Source organism: Xiphophorus maculatus, chromosome 15, assembly GCF_002775205.1.
Source record: "Xiphophorus maculatus strain JP 163 A chromosome 15, X_maculatus-5.0-male, whole genome shotgun sequence".
NCBI classification, from domain to species: Eukaryota; Metazoa; Chordata; class Actinopteri; order Cyprinodontiformes; family Poeciliidae; genus Xiphophorus; species Xiphophorus maculatus.
Window position 1 is genome coordinate 14,067,482 of NC_036457.1, and position 20,679 is coordinate 14,088,160.

The 20,679-nt window shown below is 40.5% G+C and overlaps 1 protein-coding gene across 1 annotated transcript; it reads left to right on the plus strand.

Moving 5' to 3' along the window:
• The first annotated feature begins 18,329 nt into the window (after positions 1-18,329).
• LOC102235644 (POU domain, class 3, transcription factor 2-like) lies at positions 18,330-20,448 on the plus strand. The gene has a single exon (XM_005800258.3). The coding sequence runs from the start codon at positions 18,646-18,648 to the stop codon at positions 19,816-19,818; it is 1,173 nt and encodes a 390-aa protein (XP_005800315.1). The 5' UTR covers positions 18,330-18,645; the 3' UTR covers positions 19,819-20,448.
• The last annotated feature ends 231 nt before the right edge of the window (positions 20,449-20,679 follow it).

The following is a 20,679-nucleotide window of genomic DNA, read 5'->3' on the forward strand; positions in this document are numbered from 1 at the left end:
TCAATTAATGCACAAAAGGACCTTTGAATATATTAGTCCTTTTTCTCCCCTTCCACAATTATCCACTACTTTGCTTTGTCTGTCTCAGAAGTCTCAATACATTTGCCTGAGTTGAATCCTTTTTCACTGTATTTGCATGTAAGTCTTCTCTGTGAACTAGAATTGGAGAAACCTTCAGTTTTTCTCCTGCTGAATAAATCTTACTCTCATAGAGAAAAGCCTCCTATAAACCCAGGAATAGAGAGTCGATATATTCTGTAGGTATGAGAGATTAAAAATTCACATCAACTCTCAAGGCCTGAGTGAGGATTTCAAATCATTTAGTTTTATCTTTCAGCATATATACCTCTTTTTACATGAAAACTCTGTCTTTTAATTTATTATTAAAGTTTCTCAGGTGCACTTGTGACATGAAGTCAAAGTGACTTGCTGCTTCCAAGGACAATAAGATGTAGCTCTTCCCATCCGGTGAGGAAAAAGGCACACAGAGGCTGTGAATCTAAAGCAATTTCAGTATCGATGGCACACTTTTCAATAAAAATCAATGGTGCTTGCCTTGTGTCAAGCTGGGTCAACTCTCCAATTTAATTTCCTACTGGGGTAAAGCTACTCGGACAGTGTTAGAGGGAGTGTGGCTGAATGTGACTTAGATATCGGCGTTTGTGATATCCTAAGGTAAAAATCCTAAACTTCATTGCATATAGTAAGAATTTGTTTTAAAAATAGTTTGAACTCTAAATTACCATCATAATCGTATTAACTGAGCAATTCATTCTAGCATAAAGGTGATACTATTGACCAGTCAGTGATCATGTGACTCATCTCCCCTGAAAAAATAGACTTCTCTTTTTTTTTTGTTTGATTTTCAGGACTCTTCTGTGAATACATCACAGCCATTTTTGTCAACATTAGAATTAAAACGGGCTTTTGAATAAAAACGAGACCATGAAATGATGTCGGCAATACAGTTGCAGAGCAACTCTTTACAAAAGTGTGATGTTGTTCTCAGACAAACTGTCAGGTCCTGTCTCTCCCTCTATAACCGATTATCACGTCTCATCTTTGGATATAACTGTGCAGTAGGCAACACGAGACCTTCTCTGTCATTGACAGCCTCTCTACTGAAAAATCTAAAGAAGTTTGCACAAAAGGGCCTTTGTAGGCCATATGGAAGGAAAAACAAGGGTTTTTTTTGTTTGTTTTTTTTACTTAAAGTTGATGCAAGAAGAGAGAAAATAATTAATCTAGTGAGGCTCCTTGAATTTGTCCTCATTCCTTGGAAACAAAGAGTTTTTACAGACATTAAATCGAACACAAGTGGATTCTTTTTACAATTAAGGTGACTTATTGAGATAATAGAAGATTTTATTCAGGACTATCAAATCAAAATTTGTTGAAAGTTTCAATTAAAACCCAATAATCTTTCAAAAATAATTCAGACTTCACCTCTCACACACATTTTGCTGTGAACATAATACTGTTCTGGACTTTCATTGAGTTTTAAAGATAGCTGGGTGCACATGACTAAAAGCTGGAGACTTTTTTTTCTTCATATCCACACAGTGATACAATACATGCAGGCTTAATTTTGTACAATATGTGATTACATTGTTAATTGCAAGTTCCACCTTCATGACTTGGATTTTATGTTTATCGTGCAAACATGAAGCTGAGCTGTACGTTTTTCAAGAAGCTACCTGTTCAACGATCTCAAACGCACATCCAAACTGGTGTTGGGATGGATAAAGCAAGCCAACATTAAGCTAGGACTTCAAATGTGCTGGAAAAGAGCCAGATCTGGAGCACCAAGCTAATAACTTGGTTAAAAGAAAAAGAAAGAAAAACAAAATGTCATAACTTTGACGGTTTCGAAATGGTTTTGAATTCGATACTTACCTTTATGTAAAAAGTTGACCCTGTTCAGATTAGATGAAAGAAAATCCGTAATAAACTCAAAGTTGTGCTCTCAGTTCTAGTTTTGAAAACCCTTTGAAGTTGTCTTATTATTTTTACTATAAAGAAAAAAAACACTTCACAGAAATTATTAAAAAAATATATTTTCTAAAAAAAATGAAGGAAAAGTTCATAAAAGATGTCTAAGGAACAAACTGAACTCAGACATAACAAAATTTGAACTTAAACTAACTGAGCAAACAAAACAAAGCTCACCAAATGACACTAGAGAATATAACATGAATGATTAGACCATCCAGGTAACAAAACAAACAAAATAAACAGTACAGTTATTTTTGTTAATACATCAGAATATGCATGAAGGAAAACAACTTTTCTTTTTACTTCAAATTTTTCCTCATACTTCATATTTATTCATGCAACGACTACTTTGCAAATGCCAGACAATAGCATGTCAAATAGTTTTGCAACTATGTTCCCTCTCAAATATTTTAGATCAGCTCTATGAGAAAAAAAATTCATAAATTTGCAGATTACTTTCCATGGAAAAACATCTCCAAACAGCACAAACATTCAGAGATTCAGGAGGGTCACCGTGGTGTGGCCATCATAGCTTAAAACAATAGACTAAAGCTCCGAATTTTGATAAATGTATGTAAACTTAAAATCTGATACCTTCCACATTGGTTCTACTGGTTTCCAAACAGAGGTGTTGCTAATGGGAACTACAGTACACCTGCTGAGATGAAAGGAGGCTCCTCAGTGCTGAGGACTGGGACTGAATCTCTCACAAAAGACACAATCTTTAGAGAACAGGACAAGGTACACAGGCAAGGACAGAGACTGAAACCATCTTGATATATACATAAAAAAAAAAATACCATCAGTGGCCTTGAGGCTGGTGGGTTTTATGGCCGTCTTGTAAACTAGAAGCATTCCTCTCTGGAAATGTCAGTTTGCGGTTTATGAATATGAAGGTGTTTCACTGGGTGGTTGGTTGGGGAGGGGGGCAATTAAACGTGGGGGTTTAAGAAGAACAAGGATCACTGAACCCTCCACACCAAACCTATTCCATTCAGATTGTGTTGCCATATCCCGACTGATCTGCGCCATCTAGCTCTAGATCTAAATTTTGGCACCCGGTCCGGGTGGAATGCCCCGACACACGGCTCGCCTCTCTGTGAAATGAAGGGAAAATGAAAATGAAATGAGCCGAGCATCTCTGCTGATCCTGGTCTCCGCTCCGTCCTCACCACACATACACACAGCTACACACACCACCTCCCCTCTGTATCATCATCCTCCATCCTCTCACCCCTCTATCCCTTCAAACCCACCCTCCCTCCTCTTCCTCCTCCTCCTCTTTCTCCTTCGCGCCACCCCTGGGTAATCAGTGTGCTCTCTCATTCTGTGGCACACTGAGACACATTGATCAGGCCATGCGCACTCATGTTCGTGAATCACGCATCCGCACACACACTCACAAACACACCAGGATTGTCTTTTCCACCCATAAACACACACACACGTACATTGATCCAGCCCGCAGGTCAAGTTCAATAGGAACAGCCAAGCAGCCATTTTTTTCCCCGTTTTTTAATGACAGGCTATGCTGTGTGTTGCAAGGAGCTCTCTCTTTATCTACCTTGCTCTCTCACAAATGCTAGCTCAGACTCTGAGGCTCTGTTTTTCCTGCTCATGCATACATGAATGCGCCCGAATCTGACAACAAAACAGCACAAATTAACGTACAAAAACAAAGTTGTACCTCCAGCTTTTACAATTTCTTTGCAGGATCTTTTTTTATCATCGGACCTCAAAAACTATATTTGCATGACCAGAAGGCAATTAATTTTTTTTTTTTTTTTAAGTAAGCTTGGTTAATATTATTGGAGCAAAGATCATAGAGTGAAGGACATACAGTCTGAGCATGAGATGTCCACAATTATCAGCATGGGAGAGCTGACCAATCACTACCAAAAACAGTCACCAGAAATCAGTCACAAAATTCTTTCTGTCTTTTTTCTGACAACATTCTGTCTTCTGTTTTAGCACTGTCCTCATTGAATTACATCTAAAACTAACAGCTACATTCTACATAACATACTACATTCTACATACATAATCTTCTTTTTGGAAAGAAGATAACATTCATTGGAAGTTCATCGTTGTAAAACCGATGTTAATCACAGATTGAAATTGATAGATATTTTAAATTAATTCTAATTGAGAAACCTTAGTTTTTAAATAATCTATATTTGATCTAGTAACTAATCTTGAAGTTCTTTTGAATAATTCAGTGGTTGATGTTTCATACTTCCCGTCGTTGAAATTCGAAAACAAATCTTTGAAGTGAAGCTGCTCAAATTGACATGGTTAGTTTGAACCAAAGTAGGCATACAGGCTAACCAATCAGATGGTAGAGTCTACCTGAGGAGCCACAGTGACACTTGAGATTATTTGGCACTATGGAAATCATTAAATAATGAAATAAAAATAAATAATTTCAATTGTATTTTAATATTTCTCCTACCACATAATACACTGTGTGCATAACTCAATTTGATGTATTACTCAATTGCTAAATCACATTTCAATATACTAGTGACTAACATATACTTATTTACATATTACAATTTGTCTTAATGTTAGTTATGATTGTCTTTATTTGTTTAATTTGTATTTAAGTGGATTATCTGTTCTTGGATTTGATTCTAGCTTTTCGTTTGTTGGTGAAAAACAAAAACAAAACACTGATATTAACTAAAACTGGACCAAATAAGATTATTTGTTCCAGAATAATTCATCTTTGCCCATATGAATTGGATGTGTTTGTCTTGTGAAGTGAAACAAAGTTTTTCTGGTCTGGGTTTTTTAGTCTTCCATGATCTATATGATAATTCTGTTGGGTTTTTTTGTCCATGCTTTTGCGTAAAATTTGCTGATTCAAGTTTGTTAAATATTATATAAGAAAATCATCATGTTCCCATAAGGTTTTGATCACATGCTTTGCAAATAACAGAGCTGCTCGGGCCAACACAGTTCATTCCTTTTACTCATAGATTTTTGAACTGCTCTGTCTGACTTTTCCACTGAGATCAAGCTCACTAACAAGGTAAATACATGAATCATGCAAACAGACACAGAGGGAAACATGCAGGAAAAAGTAGATAAAATCAGAGCAGCTCTTACCACATGCTGAAAGAATATGAGCCAACATCTCAGTAAGCAAAAGCAAGCAGCGATTGATTGGGAATGGGAATCCCACCGGACCAAAACCTCTCTTTTCCACTTTCCGTGTAACTCTGTTTTGCTCCTTTTTTTATTTTTTTTTTATTTTGGAGTAATTTATCCCTCAGAGACCTGGCAAGAGACACAGACACAAATACAGAGAGAGTCCCACATTTGGCACTTTGATTCAGAGAAGCAAATTTAATTTTGTTTGCTTTATGCAAAAAAGCTCGGCATCGACCATGACTTGTGTTGATTTCCACTGGAGGCAGAAACATCGCTAATGGGAGCCAGTGCCAAGCTCACCACACAGCTACAGGGATACGACTCTAACCGAATTAGACTCATGCATATATTTAATACAGACTTGCTGCACAAATTAGCCCAGTGGTATGTAGCCTAGCACCTCTCCAGTGAGGCTTTGAGATCTGAGCAGCAAATTAATTGGCGAGGTTGCCTCCAAGAGTGGCTCCTCTGTGTTTCCTTCACCCTGGATTTTTGCTTTTCAATTGCTGAAACACATTTGATATGCATGGAGGAGAAATGAGCGTGTAAAGCCGCATGCGTGCACAAAAGCAACATTTGCAGTGATTCCTTCGGTTTTGGGCATCTGCTTCTCAAATAACGGAAACGGCGTATGACTCATTGTCTCAATATGCATACGACCTCTAAATCTAATTCAGATATAGAGTGTTTCTGTTTTGCACATATTGCTTTGCGTTTTAGCTGAATAGGATTTTGTTCATTAAGAGTGGCACAAATTCCACTTGCTAAGCGACCCTCTGTTAAACCGGAGCACATTCGTAGACCATGGTAACTAGAGACTGGAAATGTTGGGGGACTATTTCTTTGGTGGTTTGATACCAAGAGAACTTATTATCACAGATAAAATATATGCTAATACATCGGAGAAACACTAATTGGAATTAGAGCTGATGGTTTGTAATTTTGTGTCCGGGACAGAAAAATAAGTAGGAGAACAATGCAGGGATTGGTTTGATTACCACCATGAGCGCACACTTTATAGATCCCAGAGGTCTCTCTGCCATCCATTCCTGTTTCATTCTGGAATGCCTTGGCCGGGCTTCAGTAGGAAACCTATAAATGTAATCATGATTTACGTTTTTTGTGCCAGGCTTTGATTGAAACATAAATATTAGCTGTGTAAATGCACAAAGACATGTTTGTATTGGGATTTAAAGTGATTTTAAAACAGGATAATAAGCTGAGGACAAACAGGAATATTGCTTTGATTCATTTCTTGAAAATGAGTTATATTTTTCTTGAAAAAGTTCTTACCTAACTGGCTGAGGTGGCATCATATAAGATGGAGTGAGCTGAACAGGCCTGTCTTGCTCCTACCCCACTTGGGTTGAAGCAGTAAGGGAGGATATGGGCAATACAAGAGAAATGTATCAATGGATAACTATGGATCTTCTAAAAACACAGGAAAGAAAGGTTATGTCTTCCTAGAAAAATGTCATAAACAATCATGTTTTAAAATACCTGTTATGCGTCTCAACCTAAAACGTACCTTTCTTTTTTGCTTTTCTGCATAGTAAAATAACTAACTTCACTAGAAGTAGAAAACTAAAGAGTGCAACATCAATAAAATATATAAAATTTGCCTTACTTGTTAACGTTACTTGTTACACACAATCATTGCTGATCATGTCTATTACTTTCAGATTTCTATCACTCATAAATATATTTTTGCGGTGTAAAATTTTATTGACAAAGGCTGTAAAACTTATCTTACCAAACCTGATAATCATTGAATCTAACAACTTTTAAAATATATACCTCGGTTCCTTTTACTTCATGTAATTTCCCTATTTCTTCTCCTGTTTTCCCTCCTCTCCCTTCAACTATGGATTTTAATGGGCCAGTTTGGTAACTTTATTGTTTGCTCCTGTAATTAGTCAGAGAGGCCAACTAATCACACCTCAGTATTTTGAGAAAACAATACTCACCACATGTGCACGAGAGTTATAAAAATGTACCAACAGGTGGTCAATTGTGCTTGGTGAAACACAAATGTGTGATGTTTTATTTGGGTGGGTTGGAGGAGGAGGAGGGGGGGGGGGGGCTGCTCTGGCTTTAAGTGCTTGGCACAGCGCTGTCTGGTTTTTGCTTTCATGTGTCAAGTTTAGATGGACTAGTCTGAAAAACACAAGAAACAAAGATGTGTGACAGTAAGGTTTCCATGAAATGTGTTGTAAATATGCAACATATACAGCTGATGCTTATTCATGAAACTGGAAAAACCTAATATAAGTATTTTTTGTACTGCAAAGCAGAAAGAAGTACCTTCTACTGCAAATTATCATTATATATATATATATATATATATATATATATATATATATATATATATATATATATATATATATATATATTTATATATATATAGATATATATATATAGATATATATATATATATAACAGCTTAGCCTTAAAAACTTGACAACTTCACCTTCAATTTGACCTTACACTCTGTTATTGCTGAGAACTTGGATGACCGCTGTTGTGGTTTTTGGGTAATTTGGCTCTGATAAGGCCTTTCTACAGAATCTTCATGAAACTGATGCTTTAACTTGGCCTTTGAACAACCTTCACTCTCCTCTGGTTTTGCAGTTTTGTTTGAGTTTTGCTGCTTGGGGTCATCATTTCGCTGTCCTTCACGGTGCTCTTCAAAGCTGCAGCTATTGGAAGCATGCCCTCACATTTGACTAAGAAAGGCTTTGATCTACAGCAGAGCTGACCCATGACAAAAAGCCCGCATGGGGAGTTGGCAAAGAGAGCAGTTTTATTATTTTATATTTGATTGTAGTTTTAATCCCTTTGCTTCATATGTATGACTGTTTGTGTCGTCAATCTCATTTTTTAATTATTTTTGTCTTTTATTATCATTCCACGCTGTAAGCACCATGAGGGAGAATAGGAACACGAGCAGAGAAACCGTCAAAGTACCACACATGATATCGGGCATTACAACAATAAGATCCAGTACTGAGTGGCGCAAACCGTTTATTTAAACCGTGAGGTTTAAACACAGAAGAGTGTGATTGTAGAGAAGGGGATGGTGGTTGCAGCTGGAAACAGGTTGACTGAGGGGAAAATAAATAATTAATACTGGGAGCTGAGCGGAGTCTTAAAGAAACAACAAAACACAAGCAGCAGAACAATAAGAAACAAGCATAAAAAACAAAACACTGCCATAGAGGCAGAAACTGAGCACAAAGAAATAAACTCGAACGCGAGACCATTCCTGCAATAATGAATACAGGAGCTGAATGAAATGTGGTAAGACATAATCGGACACAAATAAACAACGAGGAGGTGGTGATGACAGAAATACAAATGAAACCAAGCTCTTAAAAAAATGTAAAATTCAAACACATCTTATAGTTGTAATTACATTTACTCTAATGGTCCCTTCTATTTGTCCCCTGTCTTTTTTTTTTAATTGCAAATACTGACAGGTTCCCTCTGTCTATGAAGCATTTTATTTAAATAGTTCGATAAGACCAAATGAGCTGGGTAACATTACAATTCATATGCTACTAAAACATCTTAAATAAAGTTCCTTTTGAGTAAAAGCTGAGCATGTAGATGAAGTTGTATTTTCTAGTCAAGGCTTTCCAAGAGTCAAGGCTTCACGTAATTGGGGATTTTGAGTGTCCAATATTTGCATAATTCTCTATGCTTGTTTAAACTCATTTAACACAAAACTTATCATTTAAGAAAAAGCATAAGGCAAAAAACATATGCATTGTCACACTGGGAAAAAAAAACACTGATGGAATTTAGATGTGCAGCAGCTTTGTCTTCCTGTAGATACTCTGATCCATATTGGTTCCTGATAAGGAGGCCGGTTACTGATAAGAAGATCAATCAAAGCTGTGATGTTCACCTTCTATTAGGGTGTGAAACAGTCAGTCAATCAGGCATGTGAGCTCTTTGTCTATATGCCGCTCTTGCTTCTATTACCGCCTGGCTGTTTGCAGAGATGCCAACCCGGCAGCAAATATTAGTTTTCTCTCTGGCCCTGTTCCTCAAACTCTTTCATGAGAGCTTCACTCAGTCCTACTTGTTACCTTCTAACCAGACTGAATGTCACTCCACATGGATACAACCGCGTATATTGCTGCCTATAAAGCACTCATTCACATTGATCGCACTCTTACAGTAACCAATTGTCTTTCCATTTGCATGGATAGTTTCGGATTTATCTGTACTGTATGCCGTGGCGCGGGCTTGTGTATGGGCATGAATGGGGATTTACGCTTGTTTTAACCCCGGGGTTAGCCATCAGTATTGATTAGTACAGACTTAGCCTGATTTTAATCCTTGCTTGGCTCGAGACAATCGATCAGGGCGTCAGGCTTTCAAGTGGGTTTAACGACCTACCTGCCCTCTTTCCCCACACCTACTTTCCTGGTGTGATTTTTTATTTTTTTATTCAGCTTGAAAGTGAAAAGATGATAGTCATTATCACAGCCCATAGAAAGGAAGCAGAGCCTTCTTCTAAACACCTAAAGAAGCACCTGCCTATGAGTAGATGGTAAAATATGACTCCACTCATGCTTCTCCTACATCTGCAGCTTATGTAGGACATTGTAAAACAGAGGACAAGATGAATCGCGGCTTTCTCGACAGCACTGTCATTGTAAAAATACCCAACAGTGAGTTATGACCACTCAGCTGGGGGTGTGAGAGACCCTTTATGTCTTTATGGGTTCTCTGAAGACAGTTATATGGGACAACATGGGAAGTCTTATAGGAGCCTTGGTGCCCTGGGACTTGGGAAGAGTGGCGAATTTACAGTTCTACACAATGATCAACGAAATGGAGACCTCAGTTTGAGATGGTTTTAAAACTGTGTGCATGAAGAAAAATGGATTTAAGAGCATTTCTGCTTGTGGAAACACTGACAATGTGCGTATGCATTCAGGGGTGTGCGTGCGTGCAGGGGTGTGTGTGTGTGTGTGTGTGTGCGTGCGTGTGTGTGCGTGTGTGTAGGGGAAAGAGAGGGAGGGATAGTTACTCTGCTTGGCGTTTCTCCTCCATTTGTCCTCCCAGAGGCAGATCAGGCGAAGGGGAAATAAATTGGAGAAAGAGAATAAATCAATGCTAAACTGAGCACCATTGAGACCTCCTAACCCTCATGCTGTCACTCACCAACAACACAAAATGTGAAATGCGTCCAGGGTAAGTGAAGTACTGTATACTCCCTTTTCTCTCCACAACCCCCACGCACAGTTCATATACGACAGAGAAGAGACTGGCTTATTCATTGTTCTGGATCACGTCACAGCTTCTGAGCTTAAAACTCGCAGATATTACCATCTATGAGTCTGCAACCACTTGTAAATATCACATAATAGTGATGTGTTAACTGCTTTTATGTATGAAACCTCTGATTGTTTACACAACCAGCTATAAAGATTCAACTTGCAAGTACAATCTGACAGCCAGCAAGCAGCCTTAATAATATTTAAATATGTGAACTATTCTTTCCCCTGCAATCTGGCCTGCACTTATAGTGAACTACTACTGGGTAATGTAGAAGATAAGGCAACTACTTTCATAATTCACAATCAGCTCCATTTTTATGTCATTGAGTCCAATCATAAAGTCAGTAAAACAGACATGTTTTACCTTCTGTAAAAGATGTCTGCCTTCCTTTGAACTCAGGCAGCAACTAAATCTTTGGTGAACGAATGGTGGCTTGTACTATGCAAAAACAACAGCAAAAGCAAGAAAGGATACTCTCCAGTTGATCAAATTGTAAGGAGTATTGTACAATTTGGACAGAGTGCAAGAAATAACCTTGTGAATATTAAGAGTTTTTTTTTTTATTTATTAAAGAAAATGTGGAAGTTGGTCAGCAACTGGGCCTTCAGTTTCTGGGGGCCAGTGACCAGACCAGTGAGAAACAGACAGAGTGAGCAGGAGGAACTGCGTAATCAGGAGAAGTGGTTTCCCTGGAAACCGCTCGAGACTCAGACCTTGAGCTCAGTACTCAGAGTGTCTAGGTCAGGGGTCTTCAATTCCAGACATTGAGGGTTGTGTCCTGCAACTTTTATACATGCGTCTGATTCAACACACCTGATTCTAATAATGAATCAAAACCCTGGAGAATTGGCTGGACACTACGGATGTGATTCAGCTATTTGATTCAGATGTGTTGGACTAGGAATACATAAGTTGCTGGACACTGACCCTCAAGGCCTGCAGTAGAAGAGCCTTCGTAAAGGTCAGCAACAGGGCAAGCAGAACAGAGCCAAAAATCAGTGGAGCAGTAATCAGTGTCCATGTACATGAGACTAGGTTCATAACCAGAGGCAGAGAATCTCACAGAGCAGACAAAGGCAATAGTCCTGAATAAATTTATAGAGGCCTCAACAGACTGTGACAAGAATTGATGGCAGACCATCTTACCTTGAGTGTGGCTCAGGAGTTTATAAAGGTAGCAGCAGCAGGTGAAAACAATCAGCAATCAGCAGCCAGCAGGAGCAAGACAGCAGGTGAGAGCAATGAATTAACTAACATATAAGGGAGAGGTAGTGAGCAGAGGAGCAGCATGGAACATGGCAGAAAACATAGGAAACAGGGAAATCATGACACCAACACATTCAGAAAAGTATTAAAAATGTGGTTGTTGAACCACTTCTTGCTGCACCTGCAAGGCTTCTGGTGTGTATGTGTGTGTGCCTAATGACACTAAAGATTGTTTTGGGAAATTTATTTTCATCTTTCCAAAACAGCTCAGGCTCATCTGGAGGTTCTGACTTTGACTGCACCAAATAGATGTGCTTTGATCCAAATCATCTCTCTGTAGTTCTTCATGTGTGTTCAGAGTTATTGCCCTCCTGGAAGGTGAAACTCTTCCCCAATTTCTTCCTCCATCCCTCTCCTCCAGTCTTAACATCAACTCTAACCAGCTTGTCCAATGGCTTCCTTTAAAATAAAAGATGTAGCTGTGGAGTGCACAACTAATCACTGTTATGTTAATGGATTCTCCCACCTGAGCTTTAGATCTCTGCAAGTCCTCCAGAGTTTCAGCTACACACTTGTGTGCTGCTGTGTGTTGTGTCCTTCAGTCACCACAAGGGGGAGCTACAGCCTCATCGCTTGTTGCAGCACAGCTTCTAGCAGATGTAGAGCTTAAAAATTGATATTTTAAAGCATTAATTCTGTCTCAACAATCTCTTCAACAGGAAGACCCAACATTTAAATGTAAGGATCTAACCTGAATGGGCAAGATGACTGCTAATCCAAAATACAGTTTATGTAAATTCAGAATGAAAAGTTGCTCTTAAAATTCCTCTTAACGTTTTTGCTAAAGATCTTACATGTATTGATTATTTTCTGTGTACTCTACCTTCTTTCTGAAGTTTTTTGGGGGGATAAATTCTGTTCAGATTTGCTGGATATATTTATAGTAAAACACTTCCACAATTTGTCTGGCAACTCTTTAGGGTCACATATTTGGTCAAGCTAAAAGTTGGAGTTTCAAAAGTCATCATCACAATTTACCATGGATTTAGTGGGGCCCAACAATGTTGCTGAGTAGAGGTTCTCTGCTTCTGCTCTCAAATTTGAAGTAGAGTTCTTGACTACTGAGGGACATTTATCATCATCCAGAAAAAAAAATTGCAATTCATCACGATGGGACTCTTGTCCTTTTCACCCACACAATGATTTGACATTGTGAAACTTGTTCCCTGCTGTTGTAAAAGCAGTTAGATAGCCAGTGAATTAACACATATAATCTATTTTAAAAACAATTTTTCAAAAATATGTTTACATTAGTATATACAAATTCTTCTAGGTACCAATACTTGAATTAGACAACATTGCCCAGTGTCATGGTGTATCAAGTGGCGCCACATAAGCTATTATCTGTCAAGTACAACTCAAACAAGTTTTCTGTATTGCCAGCACCTTCACTCTTGTTTTGTGCATGTTTGGAGGATTACAAAAATATTGGCTGAAGTTTGTTTTTGAATCAGAATTTCTAATTGGCATTAACTTAATGGCTAATGGTTTTTTTTATCTTTACTTTTAACAAATCTGGACAATATTTGACCATCTCTAGTTCAAAATCATTAAAAAAAAAAATCTAGGCTCAGACTTTAACTATTCCACACCAAACATTGTTTTTAAATCAGTTTGAAATTCATGATGGACATGAGTAAGAGTTAGACATAAACAAAAAAAGAATAAAAACGTGATGCTGTGTCCAACCTGGATTGAATTATTCTCATCTGATTATAGATTGTTTAAAACACAGTTTACATCTGGGAAACCACCAGAGAATTAATGCATTCTGCCAAGACCTGCAACTAATATTTGATGTGCAATTTGAAAGTTGTGCATTACTTTTTACAAATAAACAGCTGATTTGAGCCGACTCTGTAAGATTCTCTCTCTAAGACCAAATATCACAGAGCAATTTTATAAGCTGAATAGTTCAGAGCACAGATGGAGTAGAGCACTGGAGGTTGGGGGCAGGGGGGCTCCAGAGGGACGGTATAGATTGGGATTATGGGGGTGCATGAGGGAAAGGCTCTTCACTGTGTTTTCTATTCAACCTAAGTCCTCTAAGACCTCCTTATCTCTTCTGAGAGCAGCAAACTGAGATCTGATCTAATGCCAAGTGCCACAAGTGAGTGTGTGCGAGCGAGGCACAGCACTTTGATGAGAGCCTGCTGGGGATGGGGATGTGTTTCTGGGTAATGAACGAGTTCAGAGTCGGGGTGTGTGGGTGTGTGTGTACGCCAGTTAACATTTAAGGATGGTGAATTAGTCTGCAGGTTTCTATATTTCTGTGCATGTGCACCCATGTCTGTGCACTGTGCCTCCTCGCTGAAGGGTTGTTTGGGGTATTCTGTGCAGGTTTTGCTCCGGGAGGGAGGAGGGTTCTTGGGGTCTCGCATTCAGATGTAATTAGCCCAGACAAAGGCCTGGTTAAAGCTGGAATCCTCCAAGCTCCCTCTTCCTTTGATTGTGAGGGCCAGCTGTGGAGGAATGGCCATTATCTCCCTGTGTCCGGCAGCATAAAGAAGCCCCCGCCTCCCTCCTGCCCCAGTTACCCCTGGTGTTAGGGTTCCCACAGGGGGAGGGACATGAGAGGGTCACATATTGGTCCGGATAATTTGTCGGTTCACTCAGAGAAATTGCTTCATCTCACACTTGAATCATGCTTTTTTTCTTTCTTTTTTTTTTCCTCAAAGTGGCAAAAACGAGCAGGTGGCACTACTTACACAGGAACAACAAACAGAAATGGATTTTCACATCTGGATTAATTTAGATTCTGTACAATCCACTCTTCGACATCAGACTCAATTCTTTCAACCACCTTTATTTCCCCCTAGATACACCCCAGATGCACCCATCCATGGATGCTTCCTTGATACTATGTGCTTTTTAAATCATAAATATCTCATACAGAGTTTAGCCTCCACATTGGGACACTTAGACCCATTAGGTTTGGAAACAAATTGAATCTTTACAGCTATGGGGCCACATAATTACTGTTAATTTAACGCTCAGAATCTTCATCATTAACCCTCACTCTTGAATACATGCAGGCAAACTGAGGCAGCATGTGTGCGAACCTGCTGAGTCGGTTAGCAGCCATACCCAGCAGCCTTTGACTGAATTAACAGCGACCCCTTCGACTTGTAAGAACTGGCCTCGCATCATTTATGCATTATTAAGTTCTGTAATTGGGCAGCCAGTAGTTTGCATATTAGTCTATTAGAGTAATATGTTTTGCCTGTCTCAACACACGGCTTGCCAAAACCCCTGGTGACACATTTAGTAATTCTCTGAATTGTGCCCCCGATCATAAGCTGCTGTTCTTTCGATCCCAGTAAATTTACGTCAGTTTAAGCCAATGCATGCCCAGCTTGTTCATTCACTGTGTTTGCTAATTAACCCATCATTATACAGCACCTTGCAAAAGTATTTATAGTCCTTGAACTTTTTTACACATCTTCAGGCTACAGCCATTAATTCCAGTGTATTTTATTGGGTTTTTATGTGATACATCAACACACGGTAGGGTGTGATTGTGAAAGGGAAGGAAAATGATGGATGGTTTTCTAAACTTTTAGAAAGCACAAGCTGTAAATTGTGTGTAAATCCACGCAGCCCTCCTTGGTACTTTGTACCAGCTTTAGCTCCGTTTCATGCAGTAAGGTTTTTGGGCCGTGACTCTCCAAGCTTCTCAGTTATAGAGATTAAAATGCTTTCCCCTTCTTCTTGGTAAAAGAACTCAAGCTCAGTCAGATTTAATGGAGAGTGTCTGTGAACAGCAGTTTTCAGTGTGACTTAGGTTCAGACTTTGACTGGGCCATTCTGACAATTATATTTTCTTATCCAAACCCTTCTGTTGAGGATCTGACGGTTTTCCTGGCTCTGCAGCTGGAATGTGAACTTCTAGCTTCAGTTTATTGTGCTCAGTATCAAGTTTTCAACTGTGTTTTGCTCCATCCATCTGTGAGCTCTAACCAACTTTGCTCTTTTGAAGAAAAGCATCCGGCATAAAGCTGCCACCACTGTGCTTAATTATTATATTATTATTATTATAATGCTGTCTTCAAGGTGATGGGAAGTGTTCATTATCCAAAATTGCATAATGTTTAACATGCATTTTAAGAAGGTCAAAAGGCTACATTTTGCACCTTGCTCCACTAAATTGCCCAAAAGGCTAAATTTGTGGAAGTACACAACTAAGAATTTGTTGTCATGTCAACAAATTCTCCACCAGAGTTTTGGATCTCTGCAGCTCCTCCTGAGAATTACACACTAACAGCATAGGCAGTAGAATGCACTGGTTGATATTTAATTAAAATGATTAATGTTCTATCTATACTAAAAGTTTAGGTTCTTTATGTCACATCTGAGACCTTCATAAACAGCTGTATTCCTACTGATGAAATTGTAAATACACTGCCTTTTACTTCCTTGATCACCTTTGAAAGCAAATTGTTGCAATGGATTTTAACCAGGGGTATCGGAGTAAAGGGGGATATGTAAAAATGCGTCAAAGACTCTAGATTGTATTTCTTGTGTCAATTTAAAAAGCATTTATCATTTTCCTTCAGTTTCACAATTGCACTATCCATTTTGTAGGTCTATCGCATAAAATCCCAATAACATGCAATAAAATTTGTTGTTGTAATGTGACACATATGAACAAATGTTAAGGGTGATAGTTTTCTCTCACAATGTGCTTTCCCCCCCCCAATAATCTGACTGCAGATGTGTATCTGTTGGGCTCTTGAAGTTTCTCTTTTTTTTTTTCAAGTTATCTATTTTTGCTGTGTTTGCCCCACATTGAGCCAATAAAATCACATATCCCTAAAACTAGTTGCAAGTAGGTCTAGACATACCCTGGGGGCTTTGGGTGGATTTCAGGGGGACTCAGCAGAATAAGATTTTTTTTGTAATTTTTTTTTAATATCACTCAACTAACTTACAGACGGGATGCAGCAAAATCAAACCTGCCAATAATAGTGAAATGTCGCAAAATATCTTACAGAAACATCTTTAGTTGAATTAATATAGAATGATGTAAGCTTCAAATATGCAGAACAGAGAATGTCAACCTTTTGAATTCTTCAAAACGTACAACATTCTGTACATATTGATGTTATTAATGCTAAACATGGGGGAAAAAATCAAATGAAGAAGACATGACCCAAGATTATTTTATTATAGACCGTGTCGTTGGCTTCAGCTGTTTATCAGTACATATTATGTATCAAAGCTTTGGACAAATTATGGCTACTCACTCTTGCCAGACTGGAGATATTTCAATCATTTTCAATACTTCTGCTGCAGCTTGGAGCTGGTTTTAAGAAAGATCATTTAAAATCTGAAACACACTCATTACACATGGCTGGTCTGACAATGTGTTGCTCTTATTTATGCAACACAAAAGGAAACTCTATGATTGAGTTTCAAAAACTAGAAGTAGTGTGCCACAATTCTCCTCATCAATTGGATTGGACATACACTGAGGTAAATGTTGTTGTTTTCGTACAAGACTTGCATAGCGATTTGTCAGATTTACTCGCAAAGCTGGCATTGCTGATCTGGAAGAATTTTGTCCCCAATCTTTAATTTTTATTTATTTATTTAAAAAAAAAAAATTATGGTTAAATTTTCACTGTTTCAAAGAAAAATGTCATTAAACTGACTCTTTGTCTATCAAGAATACATCACATCACCACCATCACTTGATGAGAAGAGGTTCAAAATATGTCACTCCAACTGTAAGGAAAGCATTGCATTATGTCAAATAATGGAAGTAGAAAAGTCAAATTTTGTATAAAATAAAGTTTGTTTTTTCCTTCTAAAATCGACAGTGCAGCACAGAATGCTACTTCTACAAATATACTAAACTAAGAACAGGCAGAATAAATCAGTTTCCCGAAACATGCTTCACTAATTTCAAAAAGATCTGGGGTATTTAGTTCATTTGCTCGGTCAATTCAAGCCCCTCAGAATTTTTTTGGGAGGAAAACAAACCCTCCTCTCCCCCCCGCCCTCCTCGTGCTACTGTGGGCGCATCCATCTCCAAAGTTTACCCAACAAGCAGGTGGAAGGGGGCACGGCGCACTGAGGGATCCATTCTTGCAGCCTCCTCTCTGTTTGGCCCCTCAGCTGCCCTCTCTGCTCGCCCCCTCCCCTGGATTATTTGTCCCCGACGGGCCGGGCGAAGCGCAAAAGAAGCTGCGAATTGCAGCTGTGACGTGGGCGTCGTTGTTCCATTCACCGCGTTCGCCATGGCAACGGGGCAGAAGCTGGAAGCACGCGGTCCCTCTCACACACTCTCTCTCCCTCTCTCGCTCTCGCTCTCCTTGGACGGCGTCCTGAGGGCAGAGAGGCAGCTGGGAGTTCCTCCAAATGATCTCTGCAATATATCTAAGAAGAATTTGGTTTCCACTCCCTCCCTGATTTGGTTTTGAACACACATGTGCATAATTGGAAGGTTTACAACTTTTACGCGTCATTTTTGCGCATGAAACCAATAAATGTGACCCACTGACCCAGATCAAGAGACATTAACTGTAACAAGACGTTTTCTCTTTTATTCTTTTTTAAATTGTCTTAAGTCTGAACATGTTCTGTATTTTCCGTGTTTGAACTCAGCTGCCACATCTCTCCTTCCACTTTGTTCGCCAACATGCTGCAGGACTGCTCGCATTGTTGGCCAGACTGATTGGGGTTTCAGCACAATCTCCCGTGACCAATGAGCGGGGTGCTGTCAGGGGTAACCACATCTGTCAGGCGTTCTCGGCCAATAAAGAGCGGAGCGAGGCGGACCACAGGTGCGCGCCTCTGCGTCCCCTTGGCACAGCGCCCGGGAGATGCTGGAGAGAGACGCCTATAGCTGCCCCGTGGCGCAAAGAGAGTTCCTGTCAGAGGCAGCCTCCCTCTTTAACTCCGGCTACCACTCTGGCTCCGAGAGAGTTTATGGCGACCGCAGCGTCAAACCACTACAGCGTCCTCAGCACCCCCAGCAGCGCGCCGCCGCCGCCGCCGCACTCGGAGTCCGGGAGCATGCAGCAGGCGGCAGCGTACAGGGACGCGCACACCCTGCTCCAGAACGACTACGGCACGCTACCGGGCGGTGGGCATCCGCTCAGCCACGCGCACCAGTGGATAACGGCGCTCTCTCACGGTGACAGCGGGACGCCGTGGCCGTCCAGTCCCCTCCGAGAACAGGACGTGAAGCCCATACTGCATGACAGTGACCGAGAGGAGCTGCAGAACTCCAGCAGCCTGCAGCAGCAGCAACAGCAGCAGCAACAGCAACAGCGACACCCTCACCTAGCGCACCAGCAGGCGCATCACGACGCCAGAGCATGGCGAACCAGCACGGCCACGACGCACATCACCGGCATGGCGACATCTGAGGGACAGAGCCTGGTGTACACCCAGTCCGGCTTCGCTCTGATGCCAGGGGGAGAGCAGGGGGGGATGCACCACCACCCTCTGCGGGACGAAGACCACCACAGCCACAGCCCGCACCTCAGTGAGCACGGGGGCGGCCCCGGGGCCCACCACCACCACCAGCAGCACGGGGGCCACCAGGACCAGTCGGACGAGGACACGCCGACCTCGGATGAGCTGGAGCAGTTCGCCAAGCAGTTCAAGCAGCGGCGTATCAAGCTGGGCTTCACGCAGGCGGACGTGGGGCTGGCCCTGGGGACGCTCTACGGGAACGTGTTCTCTCAGACCACCATCTGCAGGTTCGAGGCGCTGCAGCTCAGCTTCAAGAACATGTGCAAACTCAAGCCGCTGCTGAACAAGTGGCTGGAGGAGGCGGACTCCACGTCGGGGAGTCCCACAAGCCTAGATAAGATCGCGGCGCAGGGGAGGAAAAGGAAAAAGCGGACCTCCATCGAGGTGGGCGTCAAGGGCGCTCTGGAGAGCCATTTTCTGAAATGCCCCAAGCCGGGAGCGGCGGAGATCAACTCCCTGGCGGACAGCCTGCAGCTGGAGAAGGAGGTGGTGAGGGTCTGGTTCTGTAACCGGCGGCAGAAGGAGAAGAGGATGACCCCCGCTGGGGGACAGATATCAGGAGGGGAGGACATGTACGGGGACACCCCTCCTCACCACGGAGGACAGACTCCTGTGCAGTGACCCCTGTCCAGTACTTTCTTCTCTTTTTTTTTTTTTTTTTACTATCATTATTATTATTTTTTTTTTCGGGGGAAAAATACGAACCTCTGCAGGAGGAAGCTTCTTATTTGTTAAAATTCCCAATGCTGGAACTGGACCTCAGCCAGTTTTAAGTGTTGGACGGACGCAGGGATGCAGAGTGGCACCCCGGTGCTAAAAAAAAAAACACTCAGAGCAGAGATGTGTAGAATGGCTTCATGCCAGGCACATTGAGCTGGGGTGTGCTAACCAAAATAGGGGAGAAGAGAGGAAGAAAAAAAATAAAAGATGGGGGGAGAAAGCAGCGACATTTTCTGCATCTGTCTTAAAGAAAGGCAGGAGGAGGAAAACTATAGGAGCAGGCTGCAGTCGGTGTGGGTAAATAAACGCCATCTTTCCATCATAACAAAAGCGACAGGGATCCTGCAGCTTGTGGTAAAAGACAGGGCTGAAATGGCAGACAAATGCTGTAGCCCACAATACCAGCCAACCGTTTATTATTATTATTATTATTATTATTATTATTATTATTATTATTATTATTATTATTTCATTTATGTTCTTATTTATAATGTCTCGTTAAAATAATATGTCAATTTATAAATGTTGAAAATGTAGAAAAAATATTGTTGATATAATAATAATAATAATAATAATAATAATAATAATAATAATAATAATAATAATAATAATAATAATAATAATAAATGTATTGGTTGACTCGTGATTTCCTTTCTGTGCGTCCGTTTACACTGTGTTTTTGCTGTTGGTTATTTCTGTACGTTTCCCCAAAACGCTGTGACGAAACAGACCGAGACTGTCCGACTGGAGCCTTCAGAGGGA

Bases quoted from the DNA above. Each gene is read 5' to 3' on its own strand.
- LOC102235644 (XM_005800258.3), top strand. From the start codon at position 18,646: ATGGCGACCGCAGCGTCAAACCACTACAGCGTCCTCAGCACCCCCAGC.